The 20,227-nt window shown below is 32.6% G+C and overlaps 1 protein-coding gene across 1 annotated transcript in view; it reads right to left on the bottom strand.

The window, feature by feature from the left end:
* Positions 1-20,227, bottom strand: part of LOC306867049 (A disintegrin and metalloproteinase with thrombospondin motifs 20-like) — a gene marked incomplete at its 5' end in the record, with an annotated part of 71,829 nt that overhangs the window by 27,851 nt on the left and 23,751 nt on the right. Inside the window, 2 exons of the mRNA XM_079412513.1 lie at positions 15,838-16,011; positions 19,422-19,583. Coding sequence (XP_079268639.1) covers positions 15,838-16,011; positions 19,422-19,583 — 336 coding nt within the window. The remainder of the gene's footprint in view (positions 1-15,837; positions 16,012-19,421; positions 19,584-20,227) is intronic.

Raw genomic sequence — 20,227 nt, 5'->3', positions numbered from 1 at the left:
GGAAACAATGAGCTTTTCTGACTGAACTATGTTAGATTGATTATTGCTTAAACACAAAACAATGCATGAAGTCCACAACCAGATACTGTACATGTGTGTGTAGTTTTGTTTTGGAAATGCATTCCAACTTTTACTTAAAGAAACTTGAAAACATACCGTTAACGACTGCCTTAACAGTTACCTTTTATTAACTATTCTGAAAAGAACGTCTCAAAAGACCTATTCAATGAATAAATGTAAAAAATATATAATTACATACACACAGACACACACACATATATATATAAATGAAAAGTTAATTTGCAAAAACCGATAACTCATCAAAAAAAATTCAGAAATATATATATTTTTTTATTGTGCATTCTAAGTAATATCAATCAAACTACAGTTGGGTTGTTTTGATTAAGTAATAATAACTTAAATACAGGTAAGTTACAAAATTTAAGTTAATTGAAAGTATGATTTTTTTTTTTTACATATTAAAACTTTGTTTTATAGCAAAGGCAGATAACTCCACATTTCATGTTTTAGAGTTGAAAAAACACTGGTTTAATCTTTGTAATCTCCTCAGATGAGAATGTAGATGCCTGACAAACGTTGTTGTGATCATAGATTATGGATGTGATTACACACAATACATGGAGCTTTTCCCTCATCAACGCGCTGCTTTTTCAAATTTCCATGAGTTTTGCAAATGAACTCTTCATATATAAATATAAAAATATATATATATATATATATATATATATATATATATATATATATATATATATACACACATACATACACACACACAAAATACATTATATATACGTTTAATATTTCAAATATGAATTATTTTATATTATACATTCAATTAATTAAAAGTATCTAAAAATGTATTAAAATATTTTTTATTTTTCAGTTATTCAGTTATTTTTTATAATTTATAATTTCATAGTTATGCATAACACTTTGTATTATATATACATAATTTAATTTATTTTTTATTTAATTGATACTTAAAAATATTTACATTAATATTTTTTATTACACATTTTTAAATAATATTTAAAATATTATATATATATATATATATACATATATATATATATATATACATATATATATATATATATATATACATATATATATATATATATATACATATATATATATATATATATACATATATATATATATATATATATATATATATACATTTTTATATACAGTGGGTACGGAAAGTATTCAGAACCCCTTAAATTTTTCACTCTTTGTTGTATTGCAGCCATTTGCTAAAATCATTTAAGTTCATTTTTTTCCCTCATTAATGTACACACAGCACACCATATTGACAGAAAAACACAGAATTGTTGACATTTTTGCAGATTTATTAAAAAAGAAAAACTGAAATATCACATGGTCCTAAGTATTCAGACCCTTTGCTCAGTATTTAGTAGAAGCACCCTTTTGATCTAATACAGCCATGCGTCTTTTCGGGAAAGATGCAACAAGTTTTTCACACCTGGATTTGGGGATCCTCTGCCATTCCTCCTTGCAGATCCTCTCCAGTTCTGTCAGGTTGGATGGTAAACGTTGGTGGACAGCCATTTTTAGGTCTCTCCAGAGATGCTCAATTGGGTTTAAGTCAGGGCTCTGGCTGGGCCATTCAAGAACAGTCACGGAGTTGTTGTGAAGCCACTCCTTCGTTATTTTAGCTGTGTGCTTAGGGTCATTGTCTTGTTGGAAGATAAACCTTCGGCCCAGTCTGAGGTCCTGAGCACTCTGGAGAAGGTTTTCGTCCAGGATATCCCTGTACTTGGCCGCATCCATCTTTCCCTCGATTGCAACCAGTCGTCCTGTCCCTGCAGCTGAAAAACACCCCCACAGCATGATGCTACCACCACCATGCTTCACTGTTGGGACTGTATTGGACAGGTGATGAGCAGTGCCTGGTTTTCTCCACACATACCGCTTAGAATTAAGGCCAAAAAGTTCTATCTTGGTCTCATCAGACCAGAGAATCTTCAGGTGTTTTTTAGCAAACTCCATGCGGGCTTTCATGTGTCTTGCACTGAGGAGAGGCTTCCGTCGGGCCACTCTGCCATAAAGCCCCGACTGGTGGAGGGCTGCAGTGATGGTTGACTTTCTACAACTTTCTCCCATCTCCCGACTGCATCTCTGGAGCTCAGCCACAGTGATCTTTGGGTTCTTCTTTACCTCTCTCACCAAGGCTCTTCTCCCCCGATAGCTCAGTTTGGCCGGACGGCCAGCTCTAGGAAGGGTTCTGGTCGTCCCAAACGTCATCCCTTGGTGGTGGCAGCATCATGCTGTGGGGGTGTTTTTCAGCTGCAGGGACAGGACGACTGGTTGCAATCGAGGGAAAGATGGATGCGGCCAAGTACAGGGATATCCTGGACGAAAACCTTCTCCAGAGTGCTCAGGACCTCAGACTGGGCCGAAGGTTTATCTTCCAACAAGACAATGACCCTAAGCACACAGCTAAAATAACGAAGGAGTGGCTTCACAACAACTCTGTGACTGTTCTTGAACGGCCCAGCCAGAGCCCTGACTTAAACCCAATTGAGCATCTCTGGAGAGACCTAAAAATGGCTGTCCACCAACGTTTACCATCCAACCTGACAGAACTGGAGAGGATCTGCAAGGAGGAATGGCAGAGGATCCCCAAATCCAGGTGTGAAAAACTTGTTGCATCTTTCCCGAAAAGACTCTATGGCTGTATTAGATCAAAAGGGTCCTTCTACTAAATACTGAGCAAAGGGTCTGAATACTTAGGACCATGTGATATTTCAGTTTTTCTTTTTTAATAAATATCAAAAAATGTCAACAATTCTGTGTTTTTCTGTCAATATGGGGTGCTGTGTGTACATTAATGAGGAAAAAAATGAACTTAAATTATTTTAGCAAATGGCTGCAATATAACAAAGAGTGAAAAATTTAAGGGGGTCTGAATACTTTCCGTACCCACTGTATATATACAGTATATACATTTTTAAATAAATAAAATATATTTGATGCTCTTTGAGCAGAAATCAAATCAGCAGAAACAGTAACGTTACAGCAGATGAAAGTCTCTCTGCATCACGACATTATTAAATCCACTCATGTAAGAGAACGCAGATCACGTCGACACAGTCTCAGCGTATGGATCTGATTTCATCGCTCACAGAAAAAAACAAACAGATCAGATTCATAAACAAAGCCCTTGACATGTAAAATAAATGTGCCTGCAGTTCATGGAGTTCAAATGCTGTGAGTCACTTCATCAAACGTGTGTGTGTGTGTGTGTGTGTGTGTGTGTGTGTTTCTAGGAGTGGTTGAGCTGATTCATATCTCATGATCTCATGGTAAGTTCACTAAACATCTCAAGACACGTGCCTTGAAATGATTTCATAGAACAGAATCAATACAGTGTGGATAAAATTGGCACACTGGTCCATTGACAGTAAATAAAGTTTATCAAATAAGAAGATCATTGTGATCATGGACGGATCTAAAGCAGCGTGTTTAAGAGCGCTTCTCCTCGCCGAATGCCATTCCCATTGCACATGAAGATCAAGTGTCTGCTTATGAAAACCACATGAGAGGACCAGACTCTTGAAAGATCTGAGTAAATCTGCAGATCCTCAGACGACACACCGCTCATTAAACCACAGAGCATCTACATGAGCACACGGAGCGTCTCTGTGAAGGTGTTTTGCAGGAACAGCTGCTCACATCTGCGCCTCTGATAGCTCAATAAATCAGCGAAGGCATAAACAGACGAGGAGACACGCTTCAGCTCTGGGTGAACTGCAAACACTGTTAGCATGTCTGTCTTTACCGTTTCCTCAGTAAGAGACCACCAGCTGTCAGTATGGAGATCATACAAAGCCATTTCCAAACCAATCAGTCACAAACCATTTTTTGAGGAAAACCATTTCATTCATTTTACATCAAAATCAACTTGGTAAAATAATTTAATTCTTAAAAATATCGATATATAGATATATAATTTGAATTAAATAAATTTAATTTATATTTTATATGTATATATGACATATATTGTCATAAATTAGTGCTGCCAATCAATTAAAAAATGAACTAATCAATCACACATTTTTCTGAAATTAATCGCGATTAATCCCACCTAACATTAAAGTTTTTAAATATACTTTTATATTGGAGTAATTTCACATTCAATATTCAAATTAATGTACAAACAACATGAAGACAGTATATTTTAAATATATGTTTAATGGCATCTTTATTTTTATGACTGAAGGCCAGTATCACTGATTACAATTAATACTGATTTCCGTAAAACATTTAACCAGTGACTATAGCCATTCAACTTTACATTATAATTAAGAGCTATCAATTTTAACATTTATTAGACCTTAAAAATAACTTCTAATTTAAGTGAACAATCTTCACATAAACCCATTATAATAAATGTTACATTTAGCCCCTTAGCAGAAATATACAGAAACTGAATAAAGTTATTAACACTAAACTATAAACTAAAGACAGATGAATCCTTAAAACTATAAAAGTAATTGATTTCCTCTTTTTCTTTTATTCTTGATGAACAGACATCACAGCAGCTGGTTATTAGGTTGTTTTTAGCTGCTATTTTTTAAGAGCTGCAGCTACCGAACATGACGCGGATCTGACATGCATCGTATTTTCTCTCAACTCTACCTTTTCTGACCCATTTCAGTCTCTGCTAATGATCTGATGAGTTGAATCAGGTGTGGTAGATGAGGGAGACAGTGCTGGGCTGCTCCAGGACAGTTTGGAAAACCATTTCAGAGACTTGTTCTTAATGTAACTCACATATAACATATTACAGCATATGGCAGCTTTAATCGTCTTTTTGGTAACTTCATGACTTAACTGATCATGACATTGCATGCTCGTAGTTTCTTTTGCGATTTGATATGAAATGATACAGGCTATGTGCGATGTAATATAACAACAATTGATTTACTAATTTAAATTGTGATGTATTTCATATTTAAATCATCAATGGACAGATTTTGAAATGATTTTATTTAATAACATATTTGATCTATATATTTTAATTTAAAAATATATCTGTTTCAAATATATTATGTATATGCATTTAAGTATTGCATTTAATCTTAAATTATTAAATTACATATTAAAATATTATATATATATATATATATATATATATATATATATAAACACAATTTAATTTACTTAATTTAAATGTTGATTTATTTTATATTTAAATCATCAATCCTCTTTTTAAAAGCTCAGATCAAACGGCTCATATATCAGTCTGAGAGCGTAGCTTTAGTGTGTCATGAACTCTTTTCTCTATCAGCACTGTTTCCTCTTTCATATGTGTTTCAGTGCTGTGTTTGTTCACCCATATTTGGCCTGCAGTGAATCTGTGCACCTCGAGCTCATCACACATTTAAAGTCCAGACCGGAATAGTTTCTGGTCCAAAGATAAGACGAAACAAGCCCCATGTGAAACCATCCTTTCTGTCCATTCTGCAGCAATTACATGTAACACAATCCATCCAGTCGACATGTGGAGTCAGTCTGGAGACACCAAATCAGGTTATTTATAAAGCTTGCCAAGATTATATTCCAATATTCCAATAATGAACTGATCACTAAACAAACAGCTAAACATACTCTTCATAGTCTTTGATTAATGATGCATAATTGAATCTGATGTTGTAACTCAATTATTCCACACAGCTGCTGATGAATAATTGACTTGAACTGTAAATCCACTCACATCTGATGCTTTTCCTTCTCATCTGGGATCCAGATGGATGAATGACGCAAGCAAGACTGAACGGGTATTGTATTGTCAATACACTCCAAAAATATTCAGATTTATGCACTTTAATTATCAAGTTTCCACCCACTTGGATTACACGGTTTTAACACAAACACAAAATAATAAAGTTCATGTGATGCATATTTATCAGTCATACAGAAATTAAGCCAGTGGATGCTCTGCAGTGAATGGGTGCCGTCAGAATGAGAGTCCAAACATCTGATAAAAATATCACAATAATCCACACCACTCCAGTCCATCAGTTAACATCTGGAGAAGACAAAAGCTGAAACATATCCATCATTAAGGCATTTTGAACTCAAATATGAATCCATAATTTATAATAACGCTGGTCTGGTCTGAATCAGGAGAGCAATCTGCACAGATCAAAACAGTACAAATATGTGGTTGGATTTTGATGCGAGAGACAACAGGAGATGGACTTTTTCACTGGAGGATGTGTTATTATGAATTATGGACTCTTATTTGAGTTAAAAACGTCTTAATCATGGATTTGTTTCAGCTTTTGTCTTCTCCAGATGTTAACTGATGGACTGGAGTGGTGTGGATTATTGTGATGTTTTTATCAGATGTTTGGACTCATCATTCTGACGGCACCCATTCACTTCCATTGGTGAGACAGTGATCGAATGCTACATTTCTCCAAATCTGATGAATCTTGGATGGCTTGAGTGTGAGCACATTTTCATCTTTTGAGTGAACTTTTCCTTTAAAAACCTCCTAGAACAGCCAATTCTTCACCTTCAACACATCTAAGCAGATTCTCATCCATCTCTCCATCAGAAACTATTACCGATGCAGTCAAAGTGAGCAGAACTACACTGTAAAAAATGACCCTGATTTTAACGGTAAAAAACTGTGAAAATGCTACAGTAAAAACCTGTTAAATGGTTAACGGTAAGTATATAAAGTGAAAAACTGTAATAGACATTTCAGACAATTTTACGGTGAACTATCGTTTTTGGAGGTGAAAAAGAATGTAAAGTTTACAGGGAAAAACAGTAAATTGACTTTCCCAGAATTCCCTGTGTTGCATTTCAAATTTTGTTTTTTCTTTGAAATAACTGTTTCTTCTTAGTTTTTTGTTTATTAGGGTTGTATGTTACATCTAATGTTGTTAAATTAATGTTTATTGCATATTTCAGTTACAGAGTCTCACCATGATGGTGTTTAGTGTTTGTGTGAATGACACTGTGCACCTTCTATACATGTTATTATTTAAAAGCTGCTTGTGCCGGGCTTTGGTTCATCATGTGACTTTCACATCACCACCTGCTTTTGGTGGTTATCGGTGTATTTCAAAGGTACAAAACAGATTTCAGTACTTCAATATGTTGGTATATTAACATTATATCAGTTAATGAAATTACGGTATTTAACTGTAAATTTAAGTTAAAACTGTAAAACCTAAAATGTTGCTACCGTATTTTTTACGGTAGAATTCTGGCAACCACAGCTGCCGTTTTTTACCGTAAATTTTAAAGAATTGTTTTTTACAGTGTAGCAGTAAACCCACTGAAGTTGGCATCTCAATCTGAGGAGAACTGCAAATGGAGAACTGGCCTAAACGCTTCCAGATTCGTCTCTCAGTCCAAACACTCACATTCACTGCCAGGTGCAACATGTGCAAGAAAACCTCGTCTCGTCTCAGTCTATCGCTCTTTCTAACCCTTCAGATCTTCAGATCTTTGCTTTAGATCAAAACCACCTTCAATCAACAATTATTTCAACTGCAAAACTATGAAATACAAATGAGAATGTAACCTGAAGAAAAAACGTATTTATTTATATAATTACAATAATAAAATGTATAATTAAATATGAATTATTCAAGTAAATTATATATAAATTAGTTGTCAAACGATTAATCGCATCCAAAATAAAAGTTTTTGTTTTCATAATATGTGTGTGTACTGTGTATATTTATTATGTATATATAAAGACACACACATACAGCATACATTTAAAAATTATTTACATGTATATATGTATATTCATATAAAGTATATCATATATAAATATATTTAATATATAAACGTAACATATTTTTTTCTTAAATATATACATGCATGTGTGTGTATTTATTAGGGATGTCAAAGTTAACGCGTTATCGTATATCGAAGTTAACGCAAATTCATTTTAACGGCACAAATTTTATTAACGCTCGACTAACGCAGCGCGCATTTTCTGTTTGACCCGTGGCCTAGCCCGTAGTTGGAGAAATGGAGATGCACAGTGTTGCCAACTTAGCGACTTTGCAGACCCATTTAGCGACTTTCTTTCATTTCAAAAAAGCATCTAGCGACAAATCGTTAGGGTTTGCCCAAACCTTAGTTCGTTTCTGAGACTTGCCAGTACTGCTGCGCGAGCACGAGGTCTTGCTGTCCCAGCGCGCGCACATATCTCTCTCTGGCTGAGAGGAGCAGCGCTTTCAGTTAAACACAGATATTATGCTGCTTCTCTAATTTTACATGCAAGTATAGCCGAAATCACAGCACAGCTATTGTCTTTATGTCATGTGTATTTGATTTCATCAGACGACGACTCAATTATTAGGATGTTTGTGCAGATTAACATCTTGGAAGGGAGAGCTGGCTATGTAGCCTAGTATTAATGGGTCGCGTTTCAATCACTATTTCATATTCATTCCGTTGTCTGACAACAGAAACAGTCAAATATATAACTTAAAACAGTTTTATTGAGAATTTAGCTGCATCAAAATACAGTATGTGGGCACAGAGAGGCAAACAAATGTAATAATAAATGTACATTTTGCATGTTCAGAAGAAGTGAGCTGCCCTGTCCTGCAAACATGTAAACAGGTTTGTGTCAGTAAATTGCTCAGTGCAAAGAAAGAGAAGTAATGGAACCTGGTATTTCTGTTTTCATGTGTCTAATAGGCATGAACAAGTTCTTCAAACATCTATGACCTTTGAAACATGTCTAGTCTTCATGCTCTATGTTGACTATGGTTTCAATAATAATAAACATACATTTGCATAAAGCATCCATATTTGTCCATGCCCATGTTGATTAGAGTATTAAAAACTTGAAAAGTATTAATTTAAGGTACATTTAGAGCAAATACAAATGTGCGATTAAGTTGCGATTAATCACGAGTTAACTCACGACAATCATGCGATTAATCGTAATTAAATATTTTAATTGATTGACAGCCCTAGTATTTATATATACATAATACATTTACTGAGTACACACACATATAGTATGAAAACATTTATTTTGGATGTGATTAATCACGATTAGTTGTTTAACAGCACTTATAAATATATATAGACAGATAATATATGCAATTTAGATTTGATATAAATATAGATTTTTAACACTACAAAGAGTAATCAAAATTATTGTCATTTTGACATTGATGAATAAATTACATATAGAATTTTTTTTTCTGTTGTTTTCCGTTTTTGTAATTTTAGTTAATTTTTGCAATTTTGTTGTGCTTTGTGCTTTATTTTTATTATTATTAATTGTGTCTACATAGTTTTATTAATTTTTATTTCACTTTTAGATTAGAAATATTTTATTTTATTTAAAGTAACGTTTTTTTTTTTTTTTTACTGGATTTAGTTGTAGTTTATGATAATTACTGAGCATAATTAATGCTGACTGAAAACTTGGATACTTGGACAGCAACAAAAAACGTGTGTGAAATGGTTTCTCCATATGGATCACATTACAATCACTTCATTATGTTCTGAGCGCTCTGTCATCTTATAATCACAAATCAGCACTAGCTTCTAATCAAATCACAACATCATACAGATTCAGGGCCATGTCCTGGTTTAATTTACAGCCTAATTGCCATAAATTAAAGATGAACTGCATAAGAACATGAATATGTTTCTGTATTAACTTTCCCCGGTCTGTTCAACATTAAAACATGGGTTTTAATTAGTTTTCAGGAGAATAAAACAGACTTCATTAGGCTTTTGGCTGAAGCTCATGATGGTTTAAATATGTTTTTACTGCAAACTAAAGAGGAGTTGATTATAATTTGGCGCTGGATTCTCATCATGATGCAACAAAATCCAGACGCGCTTCCTGGTAAGTGTTTCTGCTCAAAATATGTTGTTTATCTCTCATAATATAGGCAGTTTATTTATAAATCACAAGTAAAATTGGTTAAGACAAAAATTGCTTTCTCTTCGTTACTTGTATTCTCATTTCACATCTTAAATTAATAAATGTAAAGTTTATCATCACATTGAATTTATTTGATGAGGTAAGTTACCATGTTTTAATAATACCAATAAACTACATCATAAAACTGCAATCAATCATCAATCTAAAGAGAATAAATAATATTACTGGTACTTATAAATGCACAAATGCAGCTAGTTTTACGATGAAATTCAACAAAAGGTGAATCTCACTGTCACAATCATAATAAAAACATGCACTAATATAAATCTCACATACAAACATCAAAATGTCCATCATAAACGACGGCAAACGCCTCCAACTGTGTCAAACATCTCTAGTCACATGACGTCCTGCGGTCATTAACGCGTTCAGAGCGAGGGGTTTTAGAGAGCGCTGACATGATGATTGATGAGGGACGAGCCGCGGCTTTCCTTCCACAAACAAACCCAAATGACGGAATAATCATTTGCGGCCCCCGTCTCAGAGAGAATATTAGCAATAATCAGAAAACTGAAACCAGGTGTTTAAGAGTGTTTGGTGTAGATCAGAGCCAGCGCTGGAAATGAGCTTATATCGGTCATTTAAGGTTATTATACTTAACTAAAACCACTAAAACAACAACAAAACAGTTGAAATAAAGTAAATGTTCAAATGAAATACTGAACTGAAATAAAAGTACAATAAAAAACTTTTCATTTCAGCTAAAATATAACTAAAACTAAAAATGTTATTTATAATGATAATAAATAGTATATAAAACAAAAACACGCAACAAAATTACTAAAACTTTAACTAGAATTTAATTGAAAAAGGAAAACCTAAAAATGAAAATCGAATATTATTAATGTTTCAGAATATTAATAAAAACTATAATAGTATCTCAACAATACTACAAAAGCAATGGTCATTTATTTGTTTGGTATTTAACACCATATCAACGGCAAAGGGTATTTCTGTGGCAAACTTAGAGTTGTAGAATTTTATGACTCAGCTGTGTGATTAGTGCAATCAGCTGTGTGTGTGCCGTCAGTGCAATGGATGATGGGAATTGTAGTCTGGGGGTGATGTGCAACAGCTAGTGTAGTGCAAGAGTCAATGTGGTGAGCGAGTGACCTCTGGTGGTGAGTGAACGGAAGTTCATAGACCGGATTTGTGAAATTACAAAAAATTACTAAATTTTTTCACCATGTAACAATATTTTAAAGAAACTCTTCTGATTGAAATCAATGGATTTGCAGCGTTCTCTGGTGTAAATTATACATCAATAAATCAGTGCTTTTCTACTAAGCACTACAATGTTTTATTTCCGTTATTTAGAGAGAATTTGCAATGAAGGATGTTATAAACACAAATACAGAGAACAGAAATCAAATGCTGTCTCTCTTGAAGAAATGCATCACTAGTTGATAATCAAATCACGACATTATAAACCATGCTGTGCTTTAATTATGGCACATGAACATACATTTCTGTATCAACATTCAACATTAAACCACACATTTGAATTGATTTGAAAGTGTGCCTTTTGCTGGACTTAAATGCTTAGCGCAACACAGTCATGCATGTTTGTCGTTTCTAAACGGCGAGAGTGAAATCCGAAGAGGCTTGTAAGTGCATCTGAAACTCGAGACAATTACGAGGCTGTTCTTGGGGTTTTCAGCTCTATAAACACTGTTTTAACTCTCAGATGAAGGACTCTGGCCAGCTCTGATTAATATCAGCCAATGCTGCTGTAAGAGCCAAATGCATTACAGCCGAGCCATTAGCCAAATGATTTCCAGCTGCAATGACCCACCGCTTCTCTGGGGACTTCACTATATAAACCTTCAAGAAAACATCGTAAAACTACAAGATGCAAGGCCTTTCCTGGCACTCAGCAGGATTTCATAAAGCACATTAATGTCTCCGGACGCAAATAAACTAATTCAAGATGAAACAGCAGAATGTGTCTCAAATTATTTCTAGAAGCTGTGAAACTATCTCACATAAAGATGTTTATGAACAATTACCTTTAATAGTTTCCATACCTTTCTTAATGTATGATCCTGTCAAAATAAAATTAGGTTGAAAGTTGCTTGATTTTAATTACGTCTCACATCATGCATCACATAATCATATATATTATATAATGAAATATTACATATATCATTACATGATTGATGCATATCTATTAAAAAAAAAAACTTTAAACAACATTTTGATAATTATTTAATTTTATGCAGCTTTATTGAGCTTTTAATAATTGAGAGACTTGAACTGAGTTGTCTTTAAGCTTGCATTTGACATATATATATTAAAATGCAAAATATTGCATAATTTGATAATTATTTTGTTATTTTGTGCAGCTTTATTGAGTTTATATTAATTGAGAGACTTGATTTGAATTGTGTCTGCAATCCTGTATTATATATTGTATAATACATTAGTTAAGAATTACAGAAGCTAAAATAAAAAATTTCCCCCTTTTTTCCTTATATATTCATGCACATATTAACCAAAAAGTATGTCAATAAAAACCCCTTCAGATGTGGCTAAAGGCTCAACAGACTAAGAAAACAACACAAGCTTTCACAACCTTTATGTATTTTAATAATTTTTACAGTGTGAAATAGTTCTGGAACAAACTGAGTGGAATGTTCAGTTGAACATATTTATGAGAAAAACAAAATCATACATAATCATGAGCGATGAGGATGGCCATGAGAGAACAGAGAGAAAAAAACAAGAACAAAGTGAACAGAAAAAAAGACGAGAAATCAGCAGATCAAAAGAGAAGTTAATCACTTGATCGCTTCACAATGAAGATTCAGACAAATATACAGTTACTTTATGATTCAAAACAAAGATATTTGCATATAAAAGCTGCAGTACTGAATCTCTGGCTGTAAACAAATAAATAAAACAACAGCAAAAATCCTTCGAAACTATTAGAAATGGCCAGCGAGCAGACAATCGACCAAACATACGGCATAAAAGAGGTATTTGTGTTCTGAAACTTCAGAAATATTACTGAAAATATAGAATAATGTGATGTATCTGTATGGCACCATGATAAAACTCATTCAGATGGCAATTAATTCACTGCGAACGAGGTTCATTTACCCAAACACGAAAATTTTCAGATGGGAACTAAATTAAGCAGTTGTTTTCTCTACAAAAATAATATAATTTCCCATGTCAATCAATCACCGTCTGAACAAGTCGATAGGTTGTGGTTTTTATTATGGCAATTGATAAATTAAGAGCTAAAATGCTCTCAAGGTTTAGTTTGCAGAAACCAACTGCAACCGTAACGATAATGACGCATGAAGTCAAATTCTGAGTAACCATGATACAAAAATAATGTTATAATACGTTAAAACTCAGCGCTACATTAGACAAACAATGAAGTAGATAGAACTTAGTGATTCCATCCTAATTAGCACCAAATCTCAGTGTTGATACCTGATGACGAGCAGTACAAACATATCACTCGTTTAACCCTCATAATGCATTTTGACACGTTTTTTTTAACTGCATAGTTTTTAGTAAGGGAATGAAACTTAGCAAATGCTTTATGACCCTTAAAATACCCATTATTTCTGGGGGTTTTTACAGATTTTTTACAATTATTTTTTAAGAGATATAACATGTTTCGTGGTCGGGTCATTTTTGACCCGGGTATTTATGGAGAACCACTAGGTGTCAAAAATAGTTACCAATGAAGTTATATTAGTGTCTGAAAACTTCTGTAAAATATATTTCACCTTTTTTCCATATCTCACATACTTTTGGGACTGAATTTTGTTGATAAACATGAATATGTACATCTATTGTTAAAACACTGTGGCGTGAAAAAATTATCACTCTTTTAATCAGGAAAGTTTATGCAATTAAAATTTATTTATCTAATTTGAAAACTTTTCAGAGTAATATTTAGGTTGTTTTGTTAGAAATAAATATGAAGGTTTCATAAATATTGGCTGTTTTTGAGAAATCATAAGTTATAAATGAAAAGGAGTTAAATTCCATTCACTTCAATGCAGTCAATACTGGTATTTCTCAGATTGTATATATTTTTTTTTATAAATTTCATACAATGATGTATTCAAATGCAATTTCTCATCAATATTGCAAAAAATATATAGATTTTTTGCATCATAGTTTTTTTTGTGTGGTTCATACATCATTTGAAATTTTAAATAATTTCTCAATTAGTAAATAAAGAGTAAAAGCAGTAATTCAAACATTTCTTCATATTTACTCATTAATGAGAAATCATTGATCGAACACAATATTGTTTTAGTTGAAAAGTATTCAGTTTTACGAAATAACAATTCTGTAAGCAGATGTTGAATGCATTATGAGGGTTAGACGAGGCTGAAATCTTTGGTCGTTTGATTTTATTACATTTCTGCTTTATTACATTCTGCAAGTGCATTTTGAGACAAAGACTGAACGATGAGGTATTTCTTTCATTTGTCATTTATCAAGTTTTTCTTGAATGTTTCAGTCCACGTCGAAGTATCGCAATCGCGATAGTCTGGTTATTTATACTTAGATATGTTTATATCCTGCAGCCACGATTTCTGTTGAAAAATACAGAACTGCAGAAACTAATTTCCAAAACCAAAAACTAATTTCACATCGCGATCAAAATAAAAACAAAACACTAACAAAAATTATTTTCCTCTGTACAAGTCAACGTCACGAGCACCAGTTTGAAATATTAAATAATATAGATATAAGACGAATTGATGATTTTAAAAATGCCCATTCTGTACAAAGATACAAATATAATATACAATAAGTGTCTGCTGCGTAATTGTCATAATAATAATTAAAATATTAAACTCTTATACACAAATATACACTTGTGTTTTTAGAATACAGCTCAAACTCGAGTACAAATAAAATTGCACAAATTATTTCTCTGTTTTTCAGGCACGCTTCCTCTAATTCATAGAGCGTGCAAACAGGCTTTTAATTACTGTTTCTAACGACATCCTGTAAAATATGCTTAGGTGGTCCGAAGATTCACTGCAAATGTGTCTAAGTTTTTTCTTGTTTTCCAGTACAAGATATTCTTAACTCAAGATATTCTTAACTGGATAATCAAAATGACTTGAGATATTTACACTTGCTTTCTGAAAAATGTACCAAAATTAAGCGAGTTTTTAGTTAAAACAAGGACAAGCATGGATTCAGGAAAGTAATTATTTTTTATTTTATTTATTTTTTTTTAAGCAAACTGGTTCAGAAAGCGTTCAGAAAAATAATATTTTAGATTTTTAAAATTTTTAAATTTTCACGCTTTTCACGTTTATTTAAATGTGTATATTTATTTATCTCTTTACTACTTAATCTTAAGTAAAAACTCATTTCATTTTGATGCATTTTTTTATAAAATGAGACATAATACATGAAGTCATTTTGCTTTTCATGTAAATGCATGTTGATTTAAGAATATTTAGATATTTGTACTGGAAAACAAGACAAAATACTGAGGAGGAACATCATTTTGACTTTGATTCTAAACAAAACGGTAAACAGCTGGGGCCGGTTGCATAAAAGGTTTACACAAAAGTTAGTCATCTAAATTTGTTCTTTAAGACTGGTCAAAATTGTTAAAATTTGGTTACATAAAAAGGTAGATTAGTTTAAGCTGAATCCAAAATATAAGACTGATTACCCCTTAGCTAACTGCTAGTTGGTCAAACTGGTTCTTAATATAGAGGCTAAGTTTATGCAGCTGGCCCCTGCTCTTTGTCGTGTTTGGAACCCTGTTTAGGCGTGTCTTCAGGCGTCTGATGGACACACAGACAGACAGACACACAGACAGCTGCTATCTATCGTACCGGCTTCCACGCTCGTCTGTGCCATGAAGCGGCGGCGCAGGGCTGGCCGTTACACGGCTCCACATCGGCCGGTTTGTCCAGAACATCGCAGCTGTGCTCGTTTAACCTCTGACCGCTGGGACGCTGACAGACCACCAGACGCGTGCGCTGACCGCCGCCACACGAGCGCGAGCACTACAGGACAGAAAGAGAGAGAGAGAGACTCTTTTTTTTTCATATTATTTATTAATATATATGAATATGAATATATATATATATATATATATATATATATATATATATATATATATATATATATATATATAAATAATAATTAAAATATATTATTATGCAACTATTATCAAAATAAGTATATATATATATAAAACATAAATATAATAATATTTATTCATTTTCCTTATTGAAACTTGTTTCGGTACTGAATTACTGAAATTTAATATTTATAATAAATACTTATGAGTTGTTGAACACGTGTAATAAACTATAATAATAGTTTATTATTATAAAATAATAACTATTATTTTAATCATTTTAAAAGTAATATTTAAATATTATTATTATTATTATTATTATTATTATTATTGTTACGTAAATAATTATTTGAAACATATTGAATAAATATAATAAATGTTAATACAAATATTAATAGTCCATTTTGGTAATGAAAAAATATATTATTAAATATTACTGAATTAAATAATATTATTTTTAATTTTTATAATCAATGTGTCTCTTGACTTTTTAAACACTGTGGAATACTAAATAATACACAATTATTTTAATAATGAATACAATTAAATTAAAATAAATTATAATTGTATTACTACAAAATATTATCATTTAAACTAATTAAGAATTCTTTTAAAATAAACATAATATTTATGGATATTATAATGAATAATAATTATAATGATTAAAATTATAATATATTCAACACTATTTTAACAGCATTTTAATTAACACAAACAGTGTTGGGTAAGTTACTTTCAAAAAGTAATTAATTACAGTTACGAATTACTTCATCAATATTGTATTTAAATTACTTTACTAATTACTCTGTCTGAAAAGTTACTTAACTTAGTTACTCAATAAGTAACTTAATTATTCAAATTGCTAATTAGGCTACATCTTAAAAACCATATAAACCTTAATAGAAATTAAACTCTACAATTTGAGTCAAACATAGAATAGTTTAGCCTTTTAGCTTTAAAACAAATGTAATACTTAGACTTTTTTATAAAAAAATGTAACCTTCTTTGGTTAACAAATAGAAATACTCTGCAAAATATCTGAATAACAAAAAAGCTTAAAAGTTAAACAATACATTTCAGTTGAATCCGTGTATCATTCGTCCTTTCCATTTTCAATTGATAAATGAAAATCAAAAAATGAAAATCTGATTGGTTTTTTTGTTATTTGATTTTGAATCAGAAACGAAAAATTTAAATTGTCTTGTATTTCATATTTAAAAATTTCGTTTTGGATCAAAAATACAAAATTGAAAAGGGTCCACACAACATAATCTGTTTTTAATATTTAATTGCTGGGTTGTGCGTCACCCGGAAATTTTTCTGCGAGCAAATAGGCGGGCTTGTGTACCCCCTGGCAGTTTTTCTGTTATTGTATTACACTATAATTGTTAATAAAGCTTAAAAAAAATAAAAAAGTTAGCGACACTATGGCAGCGCTGGAGCCACACTCCACATTAATCATGGAGTTGTTCAAAACCGGTATGACACACGCTGAAATTTCCTGCACACTGAAGCAGATGAATATCGTAGACTGCTCGGAAAGAAGCGTCAGAAGTTTTGTGTATCAAAACGCGCTCTTCGACGTGTGATTTCCTATGAAACGCGCGTTCTTGACGCGCTTTGGAGTCACCAAAAACTGCATTGACTGATTGAGTGCATGATCATTATAAATGTCCGCTGAGCTTGTTCTCCGTCTCACATGTGTTTGGCGAGCAGTACATGCGTGTGTCGATCCTCTTACAGAATCACAGTCTGTTTGCTTTAGTCAAACGTTTCATATTTCATGCTCATCGTGAGCCGTTCTGTCATCTGACTGCAATTTCCTTCATTAGTACATGTGCCCATTAGCTTTGATCCGCTATTTTATAACTATGTTATAAAATATATAACAAAATGATTTGATATACCATTTTGTTTTATGCAATATGTCTGTAAAAATGTCCATAAACTGGTTTTCCCATTAAACACAGTGTATCTATACTGTATCTAATTTGCATATTAATGTGTTGCTGTTGGGACAGCATGTTGAAAAAAGAATTGTCATAATGGGAGTAATAATTGGCCAGATGTTCATAACAATATATAATATTTCATAAGAAAATGTATATATATAATTTATTTTTCTATTCAATTGTTATGTCTCCCAAAATGCACAATGATACACGGATTCAGTTTGGCAAGATGTTCAGGAAAAGCCCAACTAGTAAAATCCGTACAGGTTTATGTAAAAATAACACTTAATCAATGTAGGTAAGAATAAATGACAGAAATGATCTTCCCTGCTGAATAAAGCCATGTCAGATCGGCCTGTTCTTATGAGGTAAATTCCTCATAGTACGTCTTCTTTCAAAAATGATGAAAATTTTTTCTCAGATACTTAGAGCTCAGATACGGGAAAAACTGTAGGCCTACCTCAGTTTCATACAGATTACATAATCAGATAACATTCGTTTTCGATTTGAATTAGTTCATTTAAAAGTAGAAACTTCAAGCTTTCGGATACGGGAAAGATTGGTCTCGCTTTCATACGGATTACATAATCAGATAACATTCGTTTTCGATTTGAATTAGTTCATTTAAAAGTAGAAACTTCAAGCTTTCGGATACGGGAAAGATTGGTCTCGCTTTCATACGGATTACATAATCAGGAATATTAGTTTTTGATTTGAATTCGTTCATTTAAAAGTAGACACTTCAAGCTTTTGGATACGGGAAAGACTGTACCTCGCTTTAGTTTCATAGGGATTACATAATCAGAAATATTATTTTTTTATTTGAATTTGTTCATTTAAAAGTAGACACTTCAAGCTTTTGGATACGGGAAAGACTGTACCTCGCTTTAGTTTCATAGGGATTACATAATCAGAAATATTATTTTTTTATTTGAATTTGTTCATTTAAAAGTAGACACTTCAAGCTTTTTAGATTCTATTGATTTTAGTCTTATATGTATCTGAGTATTTAAGGTTTCTCTGTGAATCAGGAAAATCTGAAAGCAAGCGCGCGGAGGATTATAGCCACTGCATTCAATTTTATATTTAGACGGTTTCAAATTCAATATTGATTTTAGAACATTTGAAATTATTTACTGTATGTAACACAAGTACGTTATAAGTAACTGTAATTAAATGACCTAAAAATGAACAGTAATCCCTTACTTTAGTTTTTCAGGCGATAAGTAATTTAATTACAGTTACTTAGTAATGCGTTACACCCAACACTGACCTCAAATCATGTTTATTGTAATGTTAATGTAGTGTTAATTATGTTAACACTCAATGATGTTACCCTTGAATGAACACTCTCTGAATGTGCAGGTGTTGTGAGTCTGACCTGTCCCCAGATGCCGTAGTTCCAGTGTGGACAGGGTCCGGAGTCGCAGCTCTTGGACTCGTCGGGTTTGACTCTCTCGTCGCAGTGATTGGTGCTGCGTCCGTCTGCGTCCTGACAAACCACGACCCGCCGCTGGAACCCACCTTCACACGAGCTGGAGCACTGAACACAAACCCCAGACAAACCAAAAACTACTCAGACACAGATGGCATTTCTGATATGTGACCCTGGAGCACAAAACCATCCATAAGGGTCTTGAGATTTATACATGTTCTGAAAGCTGAATAAATAAGCTTTCCATTGATGTATGGTTTGTTAGGATAGGACAAAATGTGGCAAAAATCTGGAATCTGAGGGTGCAAAAAATCAAAATATTGAGAAAATTGCCTTTAAAGTTGTTCAAATGAAGTTCTTTGCAATGCATATTACTAATCAAAAATTAAGTTTTAATATATTTACGGTAGGAAATTTACAAAATTGCCTTATCTTCATGGAACATGATCTTTACTTGATTTTTGTCATAAAAGAAAAATGTATAATTGTGATCCATACAATGTATTGTTGGCTATTGCTACACATATACCTGTGTTACTGATGACTGCTTTTGATTCTCCAGGGTCACATATATATATACTAGTGGGTGCAGGACTCTATAGTTCATTTATGTAAGTGAGGATAGCAAAATAAAGTAAACTGTGACATGTTATACCCAAAAATGGTAACACTTTACAATAAGGTGTCATTTGTTAACATTAGTTACCGTTTTTCTCGATTGCTTAAACACTGTTTTGAGAACATGAGGCATA

This window comes from Barbus barbus (assembly GCF_936440315.1).
Source record: "Barbus barbus genome assembly, chromosome: 48".
In the NCBI taxonomy this organism is placed as follows: domain Eukaryota; kingdom Metazoa; phylum Chordata; class Actinopteri; order Cypriniformes; family Cyprinidae; genus Barbus; species Barbus barbus.
This window is presented reverse-complemented; position numbering and strand designations above follow the sequence as displayed.